Source organism: Amblyomma maculatum, chromosome 7 (genome assembly GCF_055883805.1).
Source record: "Amblyomma maculatum isolate TAMU_Amacu chromosome 7, ASM5588380v1, whole genome shotgun sequence".
Lineage (NCBI taxonomy): Eukaryota > Metazoa > Arthropoda > Arachnida > Ixodida > Ixodidae > Amblyomma > Amblyomma maculatum.
Window position 1 is genome coordinate 24,791,190 of NC_139350.1, and position 26,972 is coordinate 24,818,161.

The 26,972-nt window shown below is 43.8% G+C and overlaps 1 protein-coding gene across 13 annotated transcripts in view; it reads left to right on the forward strand.

The window, feature by feature from the left end:
* LOC146182824 (rap guanine nucleotide exchange factor 6-like) overlaps positions 1 to 25,731 on the forward strand; it is a 582,921-nt gene extending 557,190 nt beyond the window's left edge. For 8 of the 13 annotated variants that reach the window (XM_084608930.1, XM_084608929.1, XM_084608936.1 and 5 more), the window contains 6 exons: positions 1,734 to 1,805; positions 2,157 to 2,883; positions 3,632 to 3,736; positions 4,698 to 4,805; positions 16,109 to 16,360; positions 23,886 to 25,731. In XM_084608930.1, coding sequence (XP_084465056.1) covers positions 1,734 to 1,805; positions 2,157 to 2,883; positions 3,632 to 3,736; positions 4,698 to 4,805; positions 16,109 to 16,360; positions 23,886 to 23,917 — 1,296 coding nt within the window. In that variant the 3' untranslated portion in view covers positions 23,918 to 25,731. Of the gene's footprint in view, positions 1 to 1,733; positions 1,806 to 2,156; positions 2,884 to 3,631; positions 3,737 to 4,697; positions 4,806 to 7,620; positions 7,686 to 16,108; positions 16,361 to 23,885 lie in introns of those variants that run through there. The other 5 variants (XM_084608931.1, XM_084608934.1, XM_084608935.1 and 2 more) reach the window with 5 other exon arrangements.
* The last annotated feature ends 1,241 nt before the right edge of the window (positions 25,732 to 26,972 follow it).

A 26,972-nucleotide genomic window follows, 5' to 3' on the forward strand; every position in this document is an offset into this window, starting at 1 on the left:
GGGTAATGCATAATGAGGTAATGCAGCACTACAGTCAAACCCAGTTATAACGAACTGCATAATTCAACGCGATTTGTTCGCTATATAAAGTATTTCGCTATAACCGAACCCGTTTATAACGAACTTCAGTACCAAATTCGTTATACACGATGTCCAGAACAGCGCAGCGAAAACGCACTGACTAAAGAAAGACAGTGCCGCTCACTATGAATCTACAAAAGAAATTGATTGCAGATAAATGCTCACTTATTTGCAGTAGGCAGTGATCCTCGCCTGAACACTGCGTTTAACTCCCATCAGCAAGAATCGCACTTTCCACACGCGACATCATTTCCACAAACTCCAGTCCGCTTCCCTGTATTCCGGAGCAGTATCGGCGCAGCAGATCGGTAGCAGCGAGGGGTTCGAGCAACGTCGGGCGAGGGCGATCGTCTTCCGGCGGCGGCTCCTCGGTCTCCTCGTTCGCACCAGATGCCAGCATGTCGGCAACAATTTCAGAGTCCAACAGGCTCGCTGTCACGGCTACGTTGTTGTCAACAGTGAGAAAATCCTCCAGGGAAACTTATTGCAAGTCAGCAGCAACGTGCTGACTTGCAAGGAATGCAAGTCAGCAGCAACGTAGGCACGTCCGGAATCGTGAGGATAGCAGCAGCACGACTTGCAAACGCGAACAAAGAAAGCTCCGAGGATGCGGGAAAGTGTGCCACTGGACGCGTTCGTTGTTCGGAGGCTGCCTTCCCTTTGAAGATTCTCCCCTTTCCTTCGCCCAAACTTGAAACCAGTTCTGGCCGGTGTTTCTTCTTTCTCTAAGCACAATAGGTCCGGAGCTGCTCGCACGTCTTTGATCATATGGTAGGCAGCTGCCGAATAGGAGCGCTGCAAAGAGAGGCTGGCTGATGGCGCGAATTTTAAAGGCTACTCGCGCTACTCTGAGCGACAGCCGCACATGCGTACAGGAGGGCCCCTCGTGGAAGCTGCTGTAGCGAGTCCCTCCTGCGTTTTACGGAAGCGCGGCACGGGCCGAGTCCGCCTGGAGACAACGCGGAATCAGCGCAGAAGCACCCTAGCGGGCGCGTGACGACGTATGCACTGTGTGAGACCTTGGGGAACGGAGCCGTCGCCAATCCCCCTCCCATCTGACAACTGCATGCGCTAGAAGTATTGCGGCCCGGCAGCGTGGGCTGCCCGAAGAGTACTCGGAGCTGGCATAAAGGCCCGGCCATTGGCGGGCGTTAGGCGACCGATCATGCGCGCTGAGTTCGCTATATCCGATGCGTAGTTCGGTATAAAAAATACATTTTATATGCTTAATGCTAGCAGAAATTCCAGTGTTCGATATAAATCATAATTCGCTCTATCCGAGTTCGTTATATTCGGGTTTGACTGTACATATATATTTATACATTTAATCTCAACCTTTTGTCTTTCCATTGTAAGTATCCTGTACCCACCCCTCCCCCCTGCAGCATACACTTGTACTTTGAGGGTGTTATAAATATATGCAGCCACCCTACTGGGCCTCTTCTCCGCCCCTTCTTGCTATCTTCGTGGCAGCTATGCGAAATTTTTCATTTTAACGCTGTATTTTATGATAGCGGGAAGCTATCACGAAAATGTTTTGCAAGAATGCCCGATGTGTCGGACCAGCAAGTTTTAACAAGACAGGCCTTGGTCTTGCACTTTGATCCAAATCCTGCACCATTTGAACATCTTTGTGTATTTCTTCCTTTCAGGTCAACTTTGAAAAGCTCAGGATGATCGCCAAGGAAGTGAGACAGCTCATGAAGATGTGCTCAGTTCCCTACGTAAGTAGCATTCCATTTATTATTACCGTATTTACTCCAACAACCCCCTTTCTTCCACGATACGGTACACTGTTGCCTTCCCCCTTGACCTTCATTGATGTTGTGCTTAAAACAGTTGGTACAAAGGTCTTCAGCTTGACATGTTCCTTTTCATTGTGAGTCACTCATGTTGAAAATTTGTTTGGCCTATGGCAAGCACTTATAGTGGCACTAATGGCATTAGTGTTTTTTTCCAGACAGCCCCAGTTGCCGGTTTCATTATATCGTTAATGTTAGGCCCCCAAACAGGTGCAGAAATGATCTCAGTGAATGCCCATTGCTCAAAGTGGCTTTCATGTTGATTGCTCCCAGGATTTGTACAGTATGCTGGAGGCTGGTGGAAGCCCATTGAATCCGGCACTGGCATCCCTCAACAGCTTTGCCGCAGCTGCAGTGGCAGGTGGAGCAAGCGCAGCATTGGCACGTCGTCGCAAGCGCAGCACAGCGCAGCCCAGCCCTAAAAAGATGTTTGAAGAAGCCCAGATGGTGCGCCGTGTCAAGGCCTATCTGAGCCACCTCAAGGTGGTCGCCGATGAAGGGCGCTTGCTGGCCATGTCGTTTGAGTGTGAGCCACACCCAGCGCCTTCAGCGATTCCAGTTGTCCTGCCAAGCAATGCGCACCCACAGCGCAAGCGTCACCCGTCCCCGCGCAAGAGGCATCCGTCTCCCACCCTCTCGACAGCCAGCAGCAACAGCAGCACCTCGGAAGGCAAGAAGTCCATCAACTCTGCAGGGGGGGTCAAATTTGGCACTGACTCACCACAGGCCATGCGCAAGCTGCTGGCTCTGTCGGACCAAAGCAAAGTGCGTCCGCACCAGCCACCACGACCGCCGGCATCGCCATCCCCCGGTGTCAGGCGCCGAGGATCAGCGACTGTGAGGGATGCACCCGCAGCTGCGGCAGGAGCCAGTGCCAACTGCCATGGCCGGTCACACTCAGATGCAGGCTATGCCAGCGTTCAACCTGTTGACCTCTCGGCTGAGAGCTCCAGTGTCACCAGCCTCAACAACTTGCCACTGCGAAAGTCTCATGCCTCAGGTTAGTTTTGCCACGATTCTGGAGTTTTTTGATTGCTGGCCAGTCATATCTATAGCTATTAGAAAAAGTTTGACTTGAAGGCAAATACTTTTTACCAACGTTAAACAAACCAGACAAGCAATTTGACATCACACATCGCTTCACTGTGAGAATTTTTTTACCTATCTTCATTAACAACAAGATTTGACTCTTAAGTATGGTGCTTTCTTCCCCGCAGCTCATACTCTGATGTGCCATAAAAAAATAGCTAGAAATCAAGTTGAGATATACGGATGGCAGCGTCTGGTGGCCTGTCACTCGCAATGTCATTATCAGTACTCGTGACATACATGGTATAAAAATCGCTGAAAGCCATCGCTATAGACCATGATCAATAGGCCCGTGAATTATGAAGTTATGGTTTTTAAATATTAATAACAAATTGTTGGCTCCATTTTGAGGCCTGACGCTTGAATAATGCTCAGCACTATTCATTCTGCAGGTTAAGCACATTTACTGGCAATTTTCAAAACCATTTCATAGTTCCTTTAAGTGACTGCAGTTGACTTGCATCCTCTGACTAAGGTACACCAAGGCAGGGTTTTGGCTGGCTTCAAGAAGGGGATCTGTTGTCCACGTTGCATTGTCCTAGTGCAGCTAGAAATTTACCAGTACATCTTGCTATCGATTAGCACTGTCTGCCACGCACTGATCCTGTCAAAGTGTTACACCGTCCTTATATGGTGCATGATTATTTTGCTTTCTTCAGCATGCTCTGTCACCTCGGCCGATAGTGGGGTTGGAAGTTACCACGAAAGTGATTCTGGTCGTTGTTCTACTGGCTATGGCAGCCCTCAGCAGCGACGAATTTCAGGTACCGACAGCTTCGATGTGTCATTACAGTCATACAGTTGCAAGTGGCTCATTTCGTGCTTAAATGTGAAACTGCAGGCGCTCGTGGTTTGCAAGCGTGCATAACAGAGCAGAGAGTATAGTTTCAAGATTAGTTTTGTCACAAACTGGGTTGCCTGCTCATACAAGTAGCATACCTTATCATGCCAAGCCACATCATAAGTTGGTAGCTTTAGCTTTACCAGTCAGATAATGGCGCTCCGTAGCTTGAGTGAACATAAAAGGACGTGTGTTCAGACATTTACGTAGACTCTGTATCTGCATTATTGTTGTTTTGATAATACTAGCTGTTCCAGAATTACTAAATGACTCCATTTCGTAAGCATATTGCAGTACTTAGTTAAAAAAGCAAGGGCGACCTGGGGCTATCAGGATGATGATTCTGCTCCTCTGCGCTTGTCGGCCAGCGTGCAAGAGTGTGGTAGAAACACAACTGCGTTGTGTGTGTCTTCCTTATTGGCCCAGGTTGCCGCTGACTCATAACCAGTTACATTGCCATATGCATGACCGTGTACACATTGGGCATATTGGTGGACTGGTGACCCTGCCACCTGGTGTGTGCATTCTGCAAATGTCTCCATGTTGCATCATTGCATGCACGACATGCGACAGACTTGTGTACACGATGTGACACATTGAAGTTGCTGCGCTACATGTATGATAGAAACCACCCTACCATCGGTGTGAGGGGTCTCAATTTGTCAACACAAATTGGTCACACCGTCAGAAGCTGCTAATGCTTGTGTATCAGTTGAATCTATCATTTCTCACTTTTTCATGTCAGTGTGCGTTAAATAAAAGGTGGTCGAAATTTCCATAGACTTCCACTACTGTGTCTCTTGTAGCCCGAGTCGCTTTGGGGCGTTAAATGGCCCAAACCAAACCGAACATTTTCATCTCAAAATCCCATTTTGCTCTCCTAGGCACAGGTCCCCCATCACCTCCTACCATGATGCGAAACCGCAAGAGCATGCCCCCCTTCACTCATGGCGTGCCCGTTTTGCCACCTCTTGCGCCAGGCCAGCATCAAGGTAAGTCAGTCTTACTCTGGTGTTCTTTTTTCTTGATGCCCAAGTGCTGCTTTGTGCAAACCATTTTCTGTAACAATAACTACGCTATGAACAAGACAAGTACTCGGTTGGGTTCTGAAGTTTGAGTGTAGCATGGGCAGGCATGCTTGGTGGTGTATTTTTTGGTTCAGAATTGAACATACCAAAGTCATGAGTGGCTTGATGACAAAATAGAGCAACCTTGGAACAGTGTGGATGTTCTTTTCACTAACTTTATTGATATGTAAATTTTCCTTGGAAGATTCGCACCGTGCATTCCTAACTGATTTACTAGTAATTGCAGCTGGTACCCTGGGAGTGATCTGGGCAGGCAGTAAAACACTTTTTCTTTAATATTGAACCTAAGGTTATGAAACATTGGCCATTTATAGAGTTTTTAATGCAGATTCCAAATATGTTTTTACTTTTCACATATCTTTATTAGTTTTTGTGTAGAAGTGTCTGCAAAAGCACAATATAGGGCCTTTTGTGCACACTTTTTTGATAATGAAATGCATGTTTAGACCAGCTTGCAATAGCTCATTATGTTGCTTTGGTAATATAGTATGTCGAAAGCTACTTCAAATTTATTCATTTTATCCTATAATTGTAAATAAAATTCAGGAACACCAATGTGTATATTTTGGGCACCATGTGTCAACGTTCTGAATTTTTTTCAAAAAAAGTTCAAGAGATTTTTTATAACCAGGTAGATAACAACATTCTACACACTTTGAAGAGGCTGTGCGCAAAATTTCATCCAAATCTGACCACTGAAAGTACTCAAAATTTGTTGCACAAAATGTAAAAAATGCTGAAAACTACGAATGGAGAAAATTGCATTTGGAAGTTTCAAACATCTGTATTTTTTCATAAACACAACAAAAGCGCATGAAACTTCTTGCCACTGCTTTCATGGCCGCACCATGAACTTTCTTGCCGATAGCAGCAAAGTTCTTGTGGTGTAATGGGTTCGGCAGGTCAAGAATTGCACAAAATCGCGACAGCTGTTCGTGTCCGATACCAATCGCGTGCGCAGCCACCACCACCTTCACGTTGACGGCGAAGCTGTCGCGAGAGCTTCCACTCCGATAGTCCCGATTTCCACTGGCGCTATCTGCAAGTCCACCGGGCACAACGCGGCTCGAGGTGTGCACAGCAGAAAGCACTGATGCTAGGCACTCGCTACTTTCACAGTGCAGCTCAAGAAAGGCCGAAATCCCCTTTCGCTTTTCCACCGGTTCGCGTACCGCAAGGGTACAGGTGCGGCACGTAGGGCAAGCAGCACCGCTTACCAGCACCGTAAGCGTGCTAATCTCGCATATCGCAACGCTCTTAGAATATCGATGACCGCATGCTGCCCTATCTTCCTTGAAGAGTCCAATCTTCACCTCCGAGGTGCTCACAAAGTTCACCGCGGCATCGATCTCGTCCGAGTGCACGTTGGCCTGGTTAGGACTAGCTTGCGTCTCCCGCTGCAGTTTTCCGGTGAGGTCCGCGACGGCGTCCTCGGTACGGGTTCTTCGACCAAGACTTTCGAGCTCGGAAGTTGCGCTTTTGCGTGTCGTTCATCGCGAACTCAACAAATGCTAAAAGGCCGCTGAAAAGAACTAGCAGAGCACGATGTAGCGCGATCCAGACGCTGCACAAAACGAAAGCAGGAGGTAGGCTTCGCCACAGCGTCGTATCAGTCTAGGCCAATGGCGGCCTCTCTAGAGCACCACGTGATTTAAAAGGTCCAGTAGGGACGCTCGAAGCGTGCGCGGAAAACGTTTTTTTTATTATTTGCAGCCGAGATACGAAACTGCGAGAGATGCTATCTACAAGAGAAAGGCTTGCTCAACCTCTCCCAGCAAACGGCAATGGCGGGCGACGCGGCGTTCTCGAGGTATAGGCGCACGAAAATTGACGATTTGCGCGGAAAATAGCACTTTCTCGAGCCACCGTGGTTGAATAAAATGGACTTTTTACTAACTTCACGATCGAATTTTGCCTTGATCTTTTAGAAAGTTTAGCTAAATGTTCAAAGATAATTTTACAGGCAAAAACTCAAAACTGAAAAATTACTCGGAAAACTCGCTTTTTCGACGCGCATCTCCCCTTAAGCTAAACTCCCAAATCCATATCACGTGGTACAACTGGTAATGTGAAAGATATGGGCTTTTACAAGAACAACATGCCTACATGGCTACCATGTTTAGTCGTCTGTGATTTCTTACCTTGCTTTCCTGCGGAGCTGATTACTGACTAGGTGCTGGAGACACTCCTGCTTCGTTTCCCTGTTTGGTTTGGCTTTGCTAACATGTCTTTGCTTGTGGCTTTGGGTCCCTGGCATTTCAAACAGTGCAGCTGCATGGTGCCCCCTTTCACTAGAAATGGTGGTGGTATTTTTGGTTTAGCATGGTCGCTTTTTGTGCTGGCAGATTCTTTTGTGGCACATTTTTATGTTCTGTCAGTTGTTGTTTTACATGTTAGTGTGCAGTGAAAGTTTGTTGAAATATGACGTATTTGTATTAATTTTGATTATTGCTTTCTTAGTTGTGTGTGGAAATTTCACTGAATGGCATCTTGGTACTGTTGAAAGTAGTGCAGTTCAGTTGCCTAACATTTTTTTATGGCCAGTTGATGCAACTTGAGGCATATAGAGTGTGTACAGACACATGTGGAAACAATAGTGGAGTGAAATAATACTGACCAAAAGCTAATGACAGGACCTTGATACCTTCTTCCTAGCCATGAATGTTCTGTGCAATGTTGCAATAGACTGTTCTGTCACTGATTTTATTTTATATTTTAGTTTCAGATTCTTCCAGTTTTCATTTTCTTTTACATGTAAAATGAGCAGAAGTGGACACAAGGTATTTTGAGACCTGGTTGTGATGTGCTCTTTTTGTAACAGTTTAAATACATACGCTGAAGATACTGGGTTTAGCCTTGCATGCATTCCAAAAATTTTCCGAAATATTATAAAGAAACAAAATCACTGTTTTAATCAAATGACAGTAAAGATGCTCATGCACTTGTGTATTACGACAGTCAGGGGCAATATATACAGTCGATCCCAGGTATATTGAACTCTAAAGGGGTCATAAAATAGTTCAGTATATTGGTAATTTGATATATATATATATATATATATAGATAGATGCAATAATGACGTGTTTAAAATCAGGGCATAGTTCACCTTCATCACCTTCAGCAGTGAAGCAGGCCACGTGAGCGAGGCTAGCTTCCCTATGACAGCAGGGTCACATTGAAAATAATAGCGGACTCAACATTTGCCTCGTTATGCGGGTTTGCAGCACGAGTGCTGCCAGCATGGACTGCCTTCACGCGTGGAAAGAAAAATGATTATAGGAGTATCACTAGGAGAAGCAGAAGCACCCCCTGCAGGGGCACAGCGTGCAGTTTGATTATTGAATGCTCTGCTGAAGGGTGGTTCGGTAAACGCGAACACCACTGCTATACTTATGCATGGGATTTTAAGAGGATGTTCTTAGAATTTGATATATCTGGGATCGACTACACTACTATAAATCACACAGGTAATGGTGCATATTTGTATGGAGAACAAAGAGCATAATGCATAAGAAAACAGGAAACGCCATGGAATCTGAACATAAGCTGGCACCTTGCTTTGTTTGTGGCTGCATGTGCAGCATTTCCATGGATGTATTCAAGAGACCTGGTATTAAGTATATGTAGAACCCCAGGTCCTTTCAAGCTTCAGCTTGTAGCTTCTTATCCGAGGTCGTTTCATTCCTTCTGAATGAAAAAGCCAGTCCATTCATTTGATTTCGGAAAGCCATAACTCATGTTTTTGGAACGTTTCAGTTTTTATGTTGAAATTGAGCAATTTGTTCAGTAAAATTTTGTGCAGTGTTTCTAGTAACATCTGTTTTCAGTAATGCAAACAACCCCTTTCTGTAAAAATGGTAGTTTTGTGTGGTTACTTTACAGGGCCTTCAGATGAGTCAACTGTAGTAGTTATGTGATGAACAGAGGAGCTAGTATATTTTTGGTATTGCTAACTGAAATAACTGTAAAAATTCTGTGAATGAACAGGACAGGCAGTTTGTGTACAGATGGATTCTGTAAATTCTATCTGTTACATTTGCTCCATAAAAGCTACAGCAAATTGTGCCATTGTATGTTGTCCAGTGACACAAGCCCCTTCAAATGTTAGTGAGAAATCAATTTTGATCGCTCTGTTGTTTGCTGTAAAAACGTGTTTCATCTCGCTATTGTCCCAATGCAATTTATTTTACTTTAACTAAGATGAAAGCTTGGATATCCAGTAATTTGCCACCTTTCTGTATTTCTGGCAGATTTTGTTTCATGAAAAAGGCATTCATGTCATTGGTGTTTATTCTGTGATCATTTGTGTGAATTGTATTAACTCTGTTATTATATAGTAGAAACAAAATTGGGGGTCCTGGGTCTGCCTGCTGCCAGTTACTTAGATGGCTAATTATTGGAATGAATGGATGCTATTTTGGTTATTTGGCAGTGGCTCAGTTTTATAATCACGGTGTCATGTTTGATCAAATTAGACTTTATGTAGCTCCTGATATATTCCAGGGGACATTAATTTGCCTGTTTTGTTTCTTTGATAATAAGGCTGATTCAGCGGCCTCACAGTCTTAAAAACCAAATCCACTTCAGCATACAGTAAAACAATGATTGCAGTTGGTTATGCATTTCTTGGTCCTTATCACTTTGTCATACTCGTTACATGTGGGCAAGTGCCAAAAGGAACAGTAACATGCTTTGCATTTTATCGCTATTTTCGTATTCAGTGTAAGAAAGTAAGATTGGAGGAATACTTTCTTTTGTTTTCCTTGGCACATAGTTATGCCTTTATCTGAGTAAGCTTTCAGATGCAGAAGTGAGGAGGCCTACATGGTACTAGTCACATTTACAAGCTTTTCAAATAGCTTCAGAAGACGATCTCCCTATTGTGGCTGGTAAGTTTGGCAAGGGCTTATTTTAACAAACAAAAAAAATCTTTATCTTCATCTGGAGCCCCTTTATTTTTCTACACTTCTCTGGAGCCTTCTCTAGAGCACCGAGAGCCGCAGCAAAATACGTGCCACCCACAAAAATGCATGGCATTGGCATCAGTCGCTGCCGAACATAGTTGAGCACCGGTGAAAGTTTGCTTGGGATAGCATGCTGTCACTATAGCATGCGTGCTGAACATGGTCTGTCAAATTGCTGGCATGGGTTAGAGTACTATCGTGAGACGGCATTTTCAACACGCTACCATGCTGGAATGCTGCTACAATTGTGGTATAGAAGCAGAGTTTGTATTGCGTGGATTCCCGTGGGAGCTAGAGTAGGACTGGCTTAGGAAAATGTATCAGCCAGAAAAAACACAGCAGCCAAGAAAGTTAAGTGCAAGGTTCCACTGTAATAAAATATACCTTTTGACAGTCATTTAGGGGACAAAGCCAAAAAGTAGCATAGGTTTATTAGCCCCGGGTTCAAGCACTCAATAGATGTAGCCTTGAGGGGTGCACAATATAGAAACCTAGTGTGCCAGTCATCTCGCAGCTCACCAGTTTGTTTCTGAGTGTCTTCTGCCTTTACTTATGAGTGCATGCAGCACTCCAAAGTTTAAATATGAGTACGATTCATGCCCTATAGTGATGATTGTAAGTGCGGTGCAATTGCTCAAAATGTATAGCGATTGTTAGTACAAAGTTTTGATGGTCCAGTCAGGTGCCACTGTCCTTGTTTGAGCAAGAACCACAGGGCCCTTGATTGATAGAATGAACAACTTGGCCTTCTCCTCAACAATGAGAGACTGAAATCATTGGCAGCAAGAAATTCATTTTGGGAAGCCAAACATTACGCCCGCTTTTTTTTCATTACCTTTTTGAAAACTGCACCCATAGCATATGTCTATGTTTGCAGGTAACCTTGTGTCTGGTGGTCTTTGGCCAGAAGTGCCACCATACTCTTAAAAATTGTCATCACAATGCACACGACACTTCATGTGCCATCAGGAGAGGCTACAATGGGTAAAAATTTGATAGTTTTGAACATTTTTGACATGTTTGGTTGGCAAAACGTCCCAACTAAGAGGCAGCAACAGGAACGCCTCGATTCCTTTCTGAATGTAAATACTAGTATTGTGCATTGTCATGAAACACAGATTAACAGTAGTTCTAAAACATTTAGAAAGACTGTTTACCAGGTCTGGCAGTCAAGTCACCAACACAGGCCATTTCGGTATATAAATTAAGATGCCCTTTTTCTACACAAGTTATTTCTTTTCTTTTCTTTTTTTTTTTTTTTTTGTCGAGGAATGGGGGGGTGGGGGGGAGGGGGAGTGGCCTTGGCAATTTTTAAATCATAGTTCATAACTAAGAATGGGCTGTTATTACCAAAGTAACGGTTTACTCTTCAAATATGTCAGGGTCTTTTACCATGGGCCACCCTTGCAAGGGTTATTAGTAGAATCTTTGTTTTTATGGGTCTTGATCCTGAAGACTATGCCTGAGGACAGGGAGAAGATGCTGTGCCTTGTTCTTCTTCTGCAATGTTGTCTTTACCTTTGTGCACACACTATATATGCCTCATGTTTGTATTTTTTTAACCTGTTGCCTTGGTATTAATCTGTATCACATGCCGCTTCTCCTTATCTCTCTTGAAGAGAATGTGTGTGATTTCTTCCTGCCGTTACTGTGCTGGTATACTTCTGTTGAAAGTGTTGCTGTGCTGTGACCTGACTGCAGGGGTGGAAGTGCTGCTCCATTTGCTCCATTCTGCTCCAAAATGCAATATTGCTCCAAAACTGCTCCAAATGGCTACCTCGAGGTTTTGCCGTCAAATTTAGCAGAAAACGGGAACAATGTCACAGCACTGGGAGCAAAGATATAACTCATATTGCACTGGCTTAAGCATGGAGTGTAATAAATATTTGCTTGCAAGCAAATTTAGTATGAGCCACTCGCGATTGGAGGGAATTAATTTCGAAAAAAAGATGCACTGTGCATGTGACATCTTCCCAGCCTAGCTCAAACTACTGTGAGCCATTGGAAATGTTGTACAACTGCAAAAACTGCATGAGCTATTCTAATGGTTCTGCTTTGAGAACAAGACTTCACCATCGAGCCTCTTTGTCAATGACAAGCTTGTCAGGCTTACGGCAGATAAAATCATACTTGAAGCATTATGCATTGGTATGCCAAAGGTGTCAATCTCTAGGAAGCTTCTCAAGAGTGTCGGAAAGCCATACAATGCCTATGCCAAGGTGTTAAAAATGAGCCCCAGCTATGCTCAAGCGAAGAATGATGAACTATTGGCAGGGGGTAGTGAAGTAAAAGAGCTGAAGGATGAAAAGGCTTCTCTTCAGTGCCATCTATTGTTCCTGAAGGCACTACTGACCAGTGCTCAGGAAATTATCAGCATAGACATAGGATCGAAAAGGATATGCATAAGATAGAGAGTGCAAATGTCGTGCCCATTAATTTTAACTCTAAATTAATGGCACTGCTTGAGCACATCGAAGTGGTAGACTCGACATTTGAAGGCAAAATAAGCAAATGCTTTAGGGTCAGAGGAGGTGCTCAGTTATGAAGCGTGCCAGTAAGCGTTCCGTTTGCTGCTAGTATATTCGAAGCTCTCGCTAAGGTCAGCCTGTGTTATATATCTTTGCATGCTTTGGCTGCCTGTCTTGTCAGAGGTAAATGCGAAGTTGGAAAGGCATTGAACTTGCATAAAAAGGAATTGGATAACAGATTTTGTATTTCAGGAAGAGAAAACTGCAGTTATCAAAGGCGTTTGACCTTAGAAACTTGCTCCAAATCATAATTCAAATGCTCCAAAACTCTCGTTTTGCTGCTCCAAAGCTGCTCCAAAATGCTCGAGGCTGCTTCCACCCCTGTGACTGGGATGCGGTGGAGTTGCTTCCATTGTTGAAGAAAACAAAAATAGTTGTAGAAAGAAAAAAAGAAGTGCTGGCTTTCATGTATAAGTTGCAAGGGTGGCTGACTGGCCTAGTTGGCAATTCATGACAGCTAAAAATCCAACACAGCGCAAGACCAGGGACAAAGAAAAGACACACCACCGAGTTTCGTCTTTTCTTCGTTCCTGTCTGAAAATTGGGCTGTGTTGCATTTCTAGCTGTCATACAGGGCAGCAGCCGAAATTCTGTTCAGCTTTCAGTGTCTTTTAGTGTAACTTGATCTTAGTGTAAACGTATATAAGGGGCTTTTTAAATTGTGCATCAGGTGAATACAACCGCATTTTTTTGTTACTGTATTATGTTTTTACAAAGCACAGTACAGTAATGAATAATAAGAGGTGCCTTTTTCTCTCAATTGTTGATTTGGTTTATATATATAGGGCTGCTGCAAAAGAACGGTTACTGTAAAAGACCTTTCGCCATCCTTCGCTTTAGTTATAACAAGGGTTTGTGGCATAGGGTCTGCGGCTAAATCATTTGATTTTAGACACCACTCTTGAAGGAAGAAATTTTTGCCAGTTGAGTTGCAGAGCACTGTGATGACTATGTGGCACATGTGTTTAGGAGAAGGTAGGTTTGTTGCTGGTGGTAGAAGAACACAGAACAGTGCACGTCACAGTGTGAAAGGTTAACGTGAACAAAAGTCATGGCTTTGGAAGTGTCTGTACCCTTTAAGCTCAGTTTGTGTTGTGTCTAGAAATACAGTTTCGAGACTGAGAATACTATGTATTCAATGGGGGTAAACTTTTTCTTTTTCCCCACTTTTCTTGAATTCAGTGCTGTTGTGTCATAATCATGTTGCTATAAATGGTGAGTGCATATATGGTAAATTTGTCTTGGTTGCCCTCGTTTGTACTTCTACACTCATTTTCCCCTTGCCAAACCTTTACTACAGCGGGGATACAAAAATTTCTCAGTTGATTTCAACAGTATCCGACGTGAGCTTAGCTGATGTTGAGGTACCATGCTTTGAGAATGCTCTTTCTTTATTATTGATGTTGCAAACAATGAAAGTGTTCTGGCATAGTGTCTCCTATTGTATTGTTGTCGAAGCATGTGTGCTAAGATATGCCATTCTGTTTCCTATTGTGGTTTAAACAAAATGTTCGTGCCTTAAGCTAAGGAAGAAAAACTGCTTTTTTAGGTTTTCAATCCTCAGCGGCTTTTCATTTCTGCATGTTTTCATTGCAAACCTTTCTAACAATTGGCCTCGCCTTGGATTCTTTCTTGCTTCTTTTCCCGGTTATAACTGTTATCGTGAGCTCCCACTTCTTCCGCCTATGCTGCTTATTTTCGGTTAGGAACAGTATGCTACTGAATTTGCATTTCTTTTTTCTTGAAGCAACTGCAATCTAGTTTATTAATCCCTATCATCAGATGCTTGCTTGTAAACTTTGAGCTTATGCGTTCGCAGTCCTTTCCAAGATTTTTTTTTTTTCTCATCCCGCTCCACTGGGGCTTAGTTAGAACCGGCTTTATTCTCCTTTTCCAGACAATCCCAGTTATAATTTTTCTGAATAGTTCTTAATCATTCTTTTACTCTGGTAAAAGCATAGTTAGATTAGCATAGTTAGCATTAGCATAGTTTCCTGACTGGTGCTCTTGCGCATTTTGTAGTGTTCAACTTGCCTAAATTATAATGGCAATGGTGCGACCGAACATAGAGGGCTTATGACACAGTTTCAGAGATTGCAGTAAAATACCTGTATTAGATATGATTGAATAAACTTTTTATTCGTAGAAGAAGACCTGGGTTCATAGTTGGAGGTTGAAGAAGTAATGGAACAGGCCACTTGCAAGTCCTCAAAAGCTAGCCAGTGGTGTACAAGTTAAACTTCAAAATTCTCATGCCAACTTCTCGCATCAATTCTGCTCTGTGATGCTGCGTGGCTCCTGTAGCTTCAGTAGTAAGAGCTGTCTGTCATTGGCTCGCCATGACATGTCGTGCCTCGTAATTGCGAGAAAAACTGCCGCGGCACTCCTAAACAAAACTGGAAAGAGCTGAGCCAGGTGACACATTTGTGGGTGGAAGTGCACTCTTAGCCGGCAGTTTTTTTCTCATGCCTCCCTTCTGTATGAGTAGTTGAAGGGAAAAGGAAGGAGAGGGTCATTTTTAATTGCCAATATCTCTAACGTTTATGTGGAAGGGCAGTGAGTGATTCCTGTCTTCAGGAGCCCTTTAAGAAGCAGTTTTTAGGCTGAAGTAGTGCGTCGGGGATTATTTTAATTTTGTTTCCATGTGACCTGCATAGAGTTTAAGAATACCTGCACACACAAGCAAAATTGTGCACTGAAGGTAGTTTGCTGAGAAATCGTGTGTTATTGACAATTGTGTTAAACCTTTATAATCTGCACATTCGCTTGTCACGATATATTGATTCAGAGGTTAAATTTGGGTATCTTTGAATTAACCTATGGGGCTCAGGGTGAAAAAAATCTTTCAGGCAGTGGTTTTCATAGCCTGCCGGTCACAATGCAAACCAAACAAGGTAATTAGGGCTAACATGCTCTTTACTTGGATCTTGAGGAATGCAGGGTGGAGGGAGGCATCAGAGCAGGGACATGGGAGATTCCTCTTTTCCAACGATTATGGCCACCATGTTGGCATTGCTCTTTGTTGTGAGTTCTCTCGACGCTATGCAGCTACACAGGGCCTAATTTCTTAGGGGGCTGGGTTTTTATGGCAGAATGAACGCATGTGGAAACCTTGGATTTTCGCAGTCTATATATTTCGGTACTTTACTCTTCGCTCGCCATGTTTCCAAATTTTATATTTATTTTTACAGCTTTGGGAATGAAGGTCTACTTGCTGCAGGTGTTTGACCTCGACGCCATTTGTAGTAATTTTCATTTGTGAGCTACCCACAACCAAGTCAGCACGTTAGTGGTAATGGCTTCTTTACAACATTCCCCTCAATAACTTCAGCATAGACAAAACCAAAATATATTTTTCACTTATGCAAAATAATCCTGAAGCTAAGCATTTTGATGAAATGAAGAAAAAGGAGTGGTTAGGTTCCACCTTTTGTTTAACTCTGCTAACCGTGTTGGTTGCCACGAGGGCACAAGACCTGAAAGCACAAGCTTCCATGCTTTGCTTTTACTATAGTTGGTGTTAAAATAGGGTGTGGCTTGCTTCTCATCCTTGAGGCTGTTCAGTGCTATAGCTGCTTGCTTTGCTTGCAGCTTGGCGTGAATGTCAGTATACATGCTGCCTGCATTTCATTTGTGCTGACTTGTTCTTGCCCTCTCCCTTCATCTGAACCTGCTTTCCTTCCTCGGCGCACGCTTGGTTCCCCTGCATATCCAGGTCCCATGTCCCCGTCATGCCTGCTGATGCCTCCCCCTCCCCCACGAGACCCACCCCCCGTCCCCAAGGGGGTGGGACCGCCTCGACGACCCCCTGACTACAACGTAGCTGCTCAGATGGCTGCTCGAAGCCGACAGGCCCAGCGGTTACATCGCGCCCGTAGCCAAGAGGTCATGGCGGCCACTGCAGCGGCCTCCACTTACGCCTGTGAGGTAGCTGCTGACCCGGCTACAGACCATGACGAGGAGGAGGGTAGGTGTCTCTGTGGGACACAATGTCATCATGCCTGTTTGGTGTCTGGCTCTATTGGAAGTCTGGCTGTAGTGTGTGACGCACTATTTAATGTGGGCAGATATCTTGCACATTTTTGTTTCTTTTTCAGTGGACCGCATGAACTGCATTGGAGTAAGGTCAGCTTGCTCCTGTAAACATGAATGTTTGGCTCATGCAACTTGTGTATGGTAAAGTTTAACGGGCATCTTTTAGGTTAATCGTGATGAGGGCTGTATATGTAGGGGCACATACTGTGGTCACTAGTACGTGTTTATAAACGCTAATATTTTCCTGCCTTGAAATATGGAAGGACTGTTCCCGTCTTGAAGTTAACAGTAATGCAGAAGTTTTGTCATGTTTAGCTAGCAGCTGTATGCTTTGGAACTGCTTTCAAGCAAACCTTCCTCGCATTTTAGAGTTCCCAATTAGTTGATGGCTGGGTATATTAACCATTTTTTAAAGCATGGTTGTGCTTTTTAGTATTTGGTAGTAACAGGTACCACTATAAACTTGGCAACATTAACATGTTAACTTGGATTTTTGTATTGTCTAGATGGAGCACTAAATAATTATGGAAGTAGACAGCAAGAATAAACGCTTGTAACAAATTTCAACTGCGTCTTCTCAGATTAGTCAGCTGACCCTCGGCTTTAACAATTATTTAACCAAAAGAGTAAATATAGCACCACTGCTGCAATCTTTTTATTCTGCTCGTGGAGAAATAGGGTACCAACAAGTTAGAATTAAGGGTCAGGTGATAATTCTTTCTTTTTTAGTAGGCAGTTCAATTTTTTGTAGTAAGGATAGTTGATTAAACCAATATAACACAAATGAACAAAACAAGAGTTTATATTTAAATGTATGGTATTGCTCTGAAAAACAGACCTTTGCAGATCTGAAGCCATATTTGTACCACCAAGAATCTAAACCTGTCACATTTTGTCATAATAAGCTACCAACACAGTCAAAGCCCATGCATATTTTCATGTTAAGTTTTTGACTCGTCTGTCTATGTCTTATATTATGTGTCCATGCTGGGCGTGGTCACAGGTTTGAAAAGCTCGATTTTGGCCATATTTTGGAGAAGTTGCATTGCATGAGTGGGTGTAATTGAGAATATCACTCTATTCATGAGGATCAGCATGCTAAAGTGTTTTCTGTTTGAGTGGTGGGTGGACAGCAGTATTTTCATGGTGCTGGCTTCTTTTTCTTCAGTTTATTTGTTTTATTTTGTGTGGTGTGAAATGGGGGGGGACCTCCCCTCTTTGAACTTTTTGTGTTGCTGCATGTTGCCATGCTGCATGCTTTGTCTGCTGCATTATTTGGCCTTGTTGTGGGAACATTTCTGTGTGTGCGCCTGCACTCCGTGTAATCTGCAAGATAAATAGATTTAAAACTTCTTAAAAACCACTTAAAAAAAAAAATTAACCAGTTGTTGGTGGCTCAAAATACATGTGCTAACATTTTAAAGTGCAGACCTTTGTGAAAGTACTTCACCATTGGCATCAACGCTTATTTGTTGTCTTTGTCTTAACCCGAGTTGCGTGATTTGTGCCTAATTCATTTTATTATACTCTATATTTTTACTCGTTTATTCATTTATTTTGTATATGTAGTGCCCTAAAGATTGCATTTTTGTAGGGGGTAAGAAAAAAAAAAAATCTGATGCACTAGAACATCCATAAATAGCCTTTACGTAAAAACAGACGAACCAACCTTTGCAGACAGGAGAACAAAGCTTACTTGTGGATAGGTACTGAAAATGAGGTCCCTATCCAAGCACCTATGTTAACCTACTGTCACTAACTGCACATTGTTGCCCCAGTCTATCATGCCTTTACTATTCCACTTGAATATAGTTGGGAATACTGGACGCCCTATCTGATACTGCCCCGAGAAACGGTCCGCAGCCACCCTTGTCTAGCCTTTTCACTGTGTGTGACTTCACAATAACACACCTTCGAAAAAAGTCTGCATGAACACACACTAGAAAAATGCATAGCTGGGAAAAAAAAAAAAAAAAATGAAGTTTTGTGAAGTTTTACATATATGGCCCAAAATCAGCTTTACACATTGAAACTGCTTTAGTGTTAGAAAAATAGGAAAAAATGCTAAGACTTGAATTGGTGAACAGTTTTTGCTGCTGAATGTTTCGCTATGCACAGTGTATGTATAGCCATAGGAAAATTAATAAACGGGGACATCAGAAGCACTATATAATTAACACTGATCCGCTTAGCATCCTTGCTGCACTACAATCAAGAAATGCAGTTCAACCCATTTTAGAAAGCGTTATGCCCGACATAGAAGAAAATCTCGAAACAAGTTCATTTAACAAGATTCTGCTGGGCCCCTAGTCACGTCGGGATAGACGGTGATGGAATAGCTGACAGGTGCACTGCATGAGCCTAGACTGCTGTAATAAAAACAAGTGAGCGTACCAATAAAGATTGCATGAAGTTAATACACAGTGAATTGAAAGAAAAATGGCACACGGCCAGGGACAAAAAATAAATGAGCTTCATTTCAGGGAGGCTAGCTTAGGAGAATGGAAGTCCTGAAGCACCAGAAGAATTTTGTCACTCTTATGCTATCTTCAAATTCAACACGCACATCTTATGTGCAACCTCTTACTGACAAAAGCCACATACTTCTTTGTGAAAAATGTTCAGACGAGCTCACAGTAAATCATATTTTATAGCTATGCACAAAACCCTAAAAGCTAAGAAAAAAATTGCTCCTCACATTTGCAGTGACCACAAAAAACGATGGACCAGAGGAAGAACACAGGACAAACGCTGGTCCATCGTCATTTGTGCTGTTTTACCATGAATCGTTGAACCAAATAAGTATAATATATAGTTTAACCCGGATATATCGAAATATTGCTTCGATCAAACTACCTGAATATCCCCTTGAAAATCCTATGCCAAGGTATAGCAACATTATTTGCGTTTATCCAACTCCTGCTAACAGAAAATTTTATATGTTAAACGCGTGCCGTGCCCCTATAAGGGGCTTTTCTTCTATTGGCCTAATGGCATTCTCAAAATGGTTGGCTGAGTGCCCTTAGGCACCTACTGGCAGCGCTAACACTGCAAAACCACAGTATGAGGTGAACGTCGAGCCCGCTTGAAAGTGGGCTTTGGTATGGTGCACTTGTTTTGAACATGACACGGTGGGGACGCCAGCGCTTGGTACGCCGGTTGTCGTTCAGTGAAGCCAGCCTAGCTGACATTCCAAATGCTTGTGGCAACCTTCGCATGACCTGGCTTCTCTTCTGAAGGCAATGCAGAAATCCAACTACATCCAGTTTTAATTGAATTAGAACAGAATTCTTTTCCCAAAGCATCTTCCGCTGCAGCTTTGATGCCATCCCAACTCTGACAGCACTTCTGCCGCAAGGCACAAGCTGTGAGAGCTTCGACGCTCCAGTCAGGCTCATGGAGTGCACCTGAGGCACCCCCCTTTTTCGATGCCTGGCGCTGCGCGACATGCAAGTTGGTGCGCATACTCCTCGTAGGTTGGCGCACTTGTAGCTAGCGGTATTGCTGCAGGAAGTGCGCCTGTAGCATGGGTGCAGCGTTCAGGCTCCTGTTTTGCATAGGAGCTCATCTGTTTGCGTGTTGTATATATTGAAGTGTCTGCGATCCTCTTCAAGTTCGCTACAGTTGGGTTTGAGGGCAGGGGGCGGCAGAAAGCTAGGTGGGCAGATGAGGTGAAGAAGTTCGCAGGGGTCAAGTAGATGCAGCTGGCACAGGACTGGGTTAATGGGAGGAATATGGGATATGCCTTTGCCCTACAGTGGGTATAGCCATGCTGATGATGATGATTAAATTGTATTAAATACTGCCACCAAATTTCTTGCATCGTGGTTGGCACGTGATCGTTTAAGAGCTAATAAGCCAAACAACATGCAGGAATGCTGTGGAATGTCGAAATGCAATATTATGTATGAGTAGAAGTAAAACATTCACAGCATATTCAGAGAAAATGGAGGATATAAAGGCTGCAAAAAGAAATGTTCACGCCTGCCTTGTTCACAAAAAAAGATGTAAACATTACAGTTCTCAACATGTCGATAAAACATAAGAAAAAACAAAATCAGACACCACTTTATTAAACAAAAACTTTGCTAAATCGTTGTCAAAACAGGATAGAAAAGAGAAAATCTTTCCACTTCTGCTTATATGATCTTTAGCATGCTTTAGCATGCTTTGGTTACATATGGTGAGCTTGTTGCGATGGCATCTACATTTACTGCACTCAACAACAAGTACTTATTTGGCAAAGCCTAGCCAGCGGAGAAGCAAAGCGTCTAATCTGTTTGCTGTCCACGAGAGCTCTTAGTGTTCTAAGCTCAAGCGTGGTGTTCATTGCTCATGTTCACCAGCACAAAGGGTACAGTGCTACGATGATGATGGACGCCACATGCCCCCTATAGAGAGAACACCCATGTTTGAACGAACAGAATAATGTGAGGAGCACTGTTGCGTAAAAATGCACAAATGCTACATACAAATGTACACAGCATAGTCATCAAGGGCACGGAAGTAGGGGTAAAGGGAAGGTTGGGGGTCCATGTGCGATGGCCAGGCGGGACAGGTAGACTTGGCCAAGGCTGAAGGAAGGTACTCGATGAGTGGCCAAAAAAGTAAAAGACGGAAGGCAGGTGTGAGATAATGAATAGGTGAATGGTATTGAATTAGTCTGTGAACGGCTGCAGTAGGAGGTGATACTAAAATACTAGTTACTGTTGGCAGCTGAAATTTCGGGATGGGAGGTCTTGTAGCATCTGCTGTAGATCGGCTGTCTGGTGTGAAAGCGTCTCGTGAGATTATCTTCAATGATGCATGGGACTGACATGGACAACACAGAGTAAAGCAGGGAGCAGAGTGTCATAGCTGAGGAGAGAAACTCACTGGCATAACCCAGTATGGGCTGCTGATGAGGCACTTTTCATGAGGCAATGTGGAGGGGTAGTTGTACAGTGGGGCGTGATTGTGAGGCCAGTGATAGGGCACTGATGTTGCAGGTGCGTATAAGCACACAGTGGAAATATGAGAGCCATAGGTAGAAATTGGCGCACCAGTCCGCAACACGAGTGGATGTGACAGGGAGCTGTGTCTTGAGATCAGTGCCTGAAGTAGGGCATAGTTCCACAGCTGTAAAGGCTTCACATGAGGTGGGGCAACAGGTGGAGAGAAGCCAATGGTTGCTAGAGGTTGATCAATGATTGGTGCGCTTGCAGGGGTTATGCTAGCCAAGGAAGTCAAAGAAGGTGCACCTGCATGCTTGGTAGAGCGCAAGTTGCAAAAATGTCAACCGGGGTTTCAGGGAGCGGCGGCATGTCACAGTAACGGACAACAGCCACTCTCAGCTGATCAGTAAGGTCGATCTCATCACGCAGTACAATAGAGCCAATCAAGGCAGTCGGGTGCAATATTGCCCTTAACAGACTACTGCGGTATAATCACTGATACATAGTTTTAATTCACTATGATGCATGAGCTGGGCTGCTTCAAGAGCTGGAATGACAACATTGTATCGTCAGTTTCCTCGCGATTTTTCTCGTGTGATCTAAACACCAACTTGATATCACAGCCATCATTTGGTTGATGACACTGGAACCAAAATAGTATCAAAAAGCAATTCAGATGTATATTATTTTGTCTGGTGCACCATTTAAAGAAAATATGCAAACAAAAAATTTAGTGTCTCTACTCCTTGAAGAGTGCATAGTGTAGGGTGTTGGGAGGTTGCTTAGCTGATGAATAAATGCGCCTCCACCGTCACAAGCCAGGAAGCGCAGTACTTGGGATGGAAGAGTATACTCGGGTGTGGAGGCATGGGCATCATGCTGGCCAAGTGATGGACCAGCCTCAAGATTTGGAGGGCCCCATGGCAACGAGCACAGTTGCTTTTGTGGGTAAGGCGGCTCTGAAGGTACGGTTCCAGGAAATAGAGACAAGGAGAATACTTTGGTGGTGCCGTAGAAATGGAGAACAGCAGGTTTGAGAGCATTTCAGTGTAATTGCGAAGATGGTAGGACAGCAAGGCTAGACAAAATGGCTCATGGTAAGTTTTTGCGGATGAGCAGACACTGTGGTGTGACCCCATTGAGGCAGATATTGCTTCTTCCTAGTAGAAACAGATGGGTGGAAGTGGTTCATAGAAAAGGGGAGAACTACAGTGCGCTGGAAAGTTCCATTGTTGTTGAGGTCAAGGGTCGTGGTGTATTGTACATGGTGATAGGCAGGAACTGTTAGGGCCACAAAGTTGCGAGCAGGATGGGGTGTGTCGATTGCAGATGCCCGGGGCAGTTCATAATGCTACAATTGTGGTTGTGGCAACCACATTTATTGCACTCAGCAGTAGGCACTGGTAGGGTGAGGTGTAGCCAGATGGCAAGCTGTTTGCAGTCTGTGCGAGCTCTCAATGTGCTAAGCTTGAGCACAGCATTCAATCTTGTGCTCATCAGTGTGAGGGGCGCTGTTGCCACGATGATGATGGGTAGTACAAGCTGTCTCCTGGCTAGTCTTCTCCCATGCAGACAGTATGTGCCGGTTCACTATACCAGCTTCTGTGGCACCATGTGCTTATTGGCTTATGTAATTAGAAATGTCTTTTGTAGTGCAGCACTGCTCTGTCATCCCACTGCATATAAGATCCTTCAAAAAATACGAAGTAACAAGCTCAGCTCTAAGCTTCACGGTGCTGGCTGTGTTTACTCTTTCATTTGTTTACTTTCAGTAACATAAAGGTAGCAGCAGAGTTGTGCAGATCGTGTGCTTATTTGCCTAAAATGGGCTCGCAAACCACATTTTATTTTTTGCCTCACTGTCTGGTTTTATTTAATCTGACAGTAGATAGCAGATGCTGCCTTGTCAGTCTGAGGATAAGGTCTGTTTTGAGGTAGGCAATCTTTCAAACCAACACTGAGGCAAACTGGAGTTGGCTTGTTTTGACAGGTTGCCACATTTGAAGGATAAAGATGAGTCTTTGTTTTTTGAGCAGGGAAAGTAATAAAATGGAATACAGGTGTTATCATTACTGACTGTTTTCACAAGCAAACTGCAAGTGCAGATTATAGGTCATGATTTTTCTATGTAACACTTTTTCGTGGAACACCCCTCTCCCAATAAATCTAGACTCGAGTCTAAGCAGAGGGTGCATAGTTGTTTTTGGTCCTGAAATAATGGATTTAGATGAAATTCTTCAAACATTCTTAGATCCCATTTCTCTGCAATAAACGCACATGGTGATGACCAAAGAGCAGTGTGGGTAGAAGGAGCCGCAGGCATGAGGTATATGCTATGGATAAAAAATTGGATGGAGCTGTCCTCATTGTTTCTTTAAGCATAGCTGGTGTCAACTAGCTGATCTTAGGTTTTTTTTTTCTTTATTGTTGGTTTTAAGGTTTTTAGTGGGTTTTGTGGCAGTCATTCATGGCATGTCTTTTTTCCTCTCTCTCTCTCCCCTGTTTTCTCTCTGATCCGGACAGATGAAGATGAAACACAGGTCTCTGCTGTGTGATCTCTTATAATGGACAGTGAGGAACCAGAGAGCTCCATGAGCAAAACTGGCTGCCATTGATGAAGCGATTCAAGGGGGCCACTAGTCTACGACGGATGCGAGCAAGTTGTGCCGTCTGCACCGCCTCCAAGTGGCATGGCAGTGTGTGTGCGTGTGTGTGCGTTAATGTACAAGACAATTTGTGCAAGAAGGACTGCGCCAGTTTTTTTCTCCGCGCTTTGCTTTTTCGTCCCTTTTATTTTGAAAAAAAAAAAAAAAGTATGGACACTTGGCGTCATTAGACTGCTTTTTATGCATTTCTCTGTCTAGCACTTTGCAGCACCTTGTTTTGAGCTTGCCCTTTGAGCAGGGCTGAGCAATGCCTACTTGATTTCTACAAGCATGCGCAAGGAAAGCAAAACTGGGAAGAAAAAACAACCAAAGATCTAGTGATGTGTACAAATGCTTTTTATATATTAGTGTAACATTTAATGCACCACGTCTGAAACCGCCCCTCCTTGCACGTTGTTTGTACCATATTGTCATGACGGCCTTTAGTAAAAGGGGTCAAACTCACTTGTTTTGTCTTTGGGTGTGACAGAAAGATGCCTTGTGTTGTACCTTCTTGCTTTTGCATTGAGATTTGGTCATCTTGAGGGCAAATTGTATAATGTAAGAGTTTTGTACATAGGGCAAGACATTTCTTTTGCCATTCATGTATCGACATAGTGCTGGTCCAGTTTTAGTGTCGTTTCCTTTTAATGTTCGTTGTGCCTGTTTCCCTTCCTTACTTATTGCGCTTGGCTCGGCTGTGCTGGGCTTGTCCCTACTTTGTGACCTGTGCCCGCTCCTTCGTATCTCTTTTAGATTTGTGTATTGTGGTCTCTCATTTCATATGTAATAAGTAAGGTACACAAGCAGTGTCGTGAGAGCCTGACAATATTCTGGCAATGTGTGGGTGGAAGTTACTGATGGACAGCTGTTGCCATTTGAGCTGGCAAAGAGGGTTCTTTGTGTCTGCTGCCCTATGAAGTTCTTTACCTTGCATTTGAGATGTTGACTGCATGCTCTTTTTCAAGTTATTCTTACAGCACATCAGTAATGGGCCTTTTATGTGCTGAGCTTTTGAGTTTAGTCACCTCATTTTGACTCATGAGGCAGTGTGACAGCAATCTAGTTATCACAGCAAAAGTCCAGCTGTTGCATACACTCAACTTGTTACAATCATGTTAGGTTTGTGCTTTCGAAAGTAGCAAATTGTGAAAGCTGACGAACAAAGCTTTTAGGCTGTGGCCTCTTACAGGCATACAGAATTTTGTTTAAAGACGTGTTGCCAGTTTATTACTGTCCTGTGAAAAAGCTGTTGCTTCCATTTTCTTCGTTGTCTAGAATGTGTTGCTTTAGCATCAGTATTATTCTTTGTATCAACTCCTCAGGTATCAGTTGCACCCCTTGCAAAACTGCTCTGGCTCTGCTGTTACAAGCCTGCATTTAAAACATTATTACTGTTCATTCAGCAGCAGCAGTTGCACAAGATTCATTTTTCTACTTAATATGAATAGTCTTTTAGGCTGTTTCTGGCCTTGGTAAAATTTCCAACAAAATTCGGGCATTCACCCGTGATTTCTTGAAGTCTTGTGCTCACTGCTGCCTCATCACTTTTGTAACATTGTTTTTTCCCCCCCAAGATATTTTTGTACTGCCAAGACAAGAACTTCTATGGTCATGTAAAGAAGGCAGAGACAAAACAGATCTGTTGTATAGTGGTCATATCAGAGCTGTACATAGTTAAGACAAATCCATAATAAATATGGAAATGCTTTCATGTCTGTCTATTTATTTGTTTGCGTGATTAAGCAAAACCACGCGGCCTACTAGTCTCTGAATCGGGAAAGAGCAGCTGCATACTGCAAAACATGCCTGCAATGTTTTTAAAATCGTGCTGTGTTCACACGCCCTCACAAATTACCCATGTAGTACTTTGGCTCTTGAATGAGTGGCCCACACGGCGAATGGTATCGCCGAAGTCAAGCAGCGGACAAGCACCATGTGATCTGACGTTACTAGCTCAACCTCATCCGTCCACCATATCCGGAGATGGCACGGTTTGAAAGCAAGCGAGCGTTTCCCCTCCCAAGTTTCAGTGGCAGTCTACTGCATTCAATTCTTTAGGTGCTCACCCATTCCCAAGCTTGCTTTCCTTTCAATAATTGCAATTATTGCTATTTTAGTGCACCTTTTTCTACTAGGGCAGGATGCTGTTGTGTGAATTGGTACTGTTGGCCAGGTGCCTTCATGCTGGTGCAGTTTTGGGGTGTGTTACCTGTTAGTCATGTGTGGTGACAACCAAGAAGTGGATTTTGCCCATCACCTGTAGTCTGTAGGCACTGGTGGACAAAGTAATGCACTTGCTGGCTCAACCGCTGATTGCCAAGAGGTCTGGAGAGGACCCTTGTTGAGGGGTACACCAGATAAGAGTTCCTTTACCCTTGTGCTCCCCAAAATTCTGGAGGGCACTTTGCACCACTAAAGTGTGATGAGGCGAAAGCCATTATAGCGTGGTGGATTGCAGCCCTCCACTACGGCACCTCCCACCTCCCTCCCTTCCTTTACGGCGTGGTACATGTGTCCGCGGAGAATTGTGACAGATACTGCGCCTTTTCTATCCTGTAAGTCAATTTCAAACGCCGCATATGCCTGCTGTACTAATGCCGCACCACACAGCAAACAGAAGCAGACCCAGTTGTCTGAGGCAAGTGCCAACTGAAAGGCGTCGCACGGATGCTTGGATCGGACACCCGGCGGGGTCAGCTTCGTCTATGCATGTGTGTGTGTAAACAACTTTTATTTTCACCAGAATGGAGGCCCCCTACTTCCGCCTCCTGCACGCAGGCCTAGGGAACGGGGGCAGGGACCTCCGCGATTAGAGGCAGGCACAGTGGCCTCTTCCGCCAGGCGGATGGAATTGCTTCTGAAGAGTTGGTTCCTCGCTCCGCAGAAGGGTTTTCCAGGCCTCTCTACTAAGCATTTTTGTCTTAGTCCCTGGGGAGCTAGCGCATTCCCAAATTACGTGGTT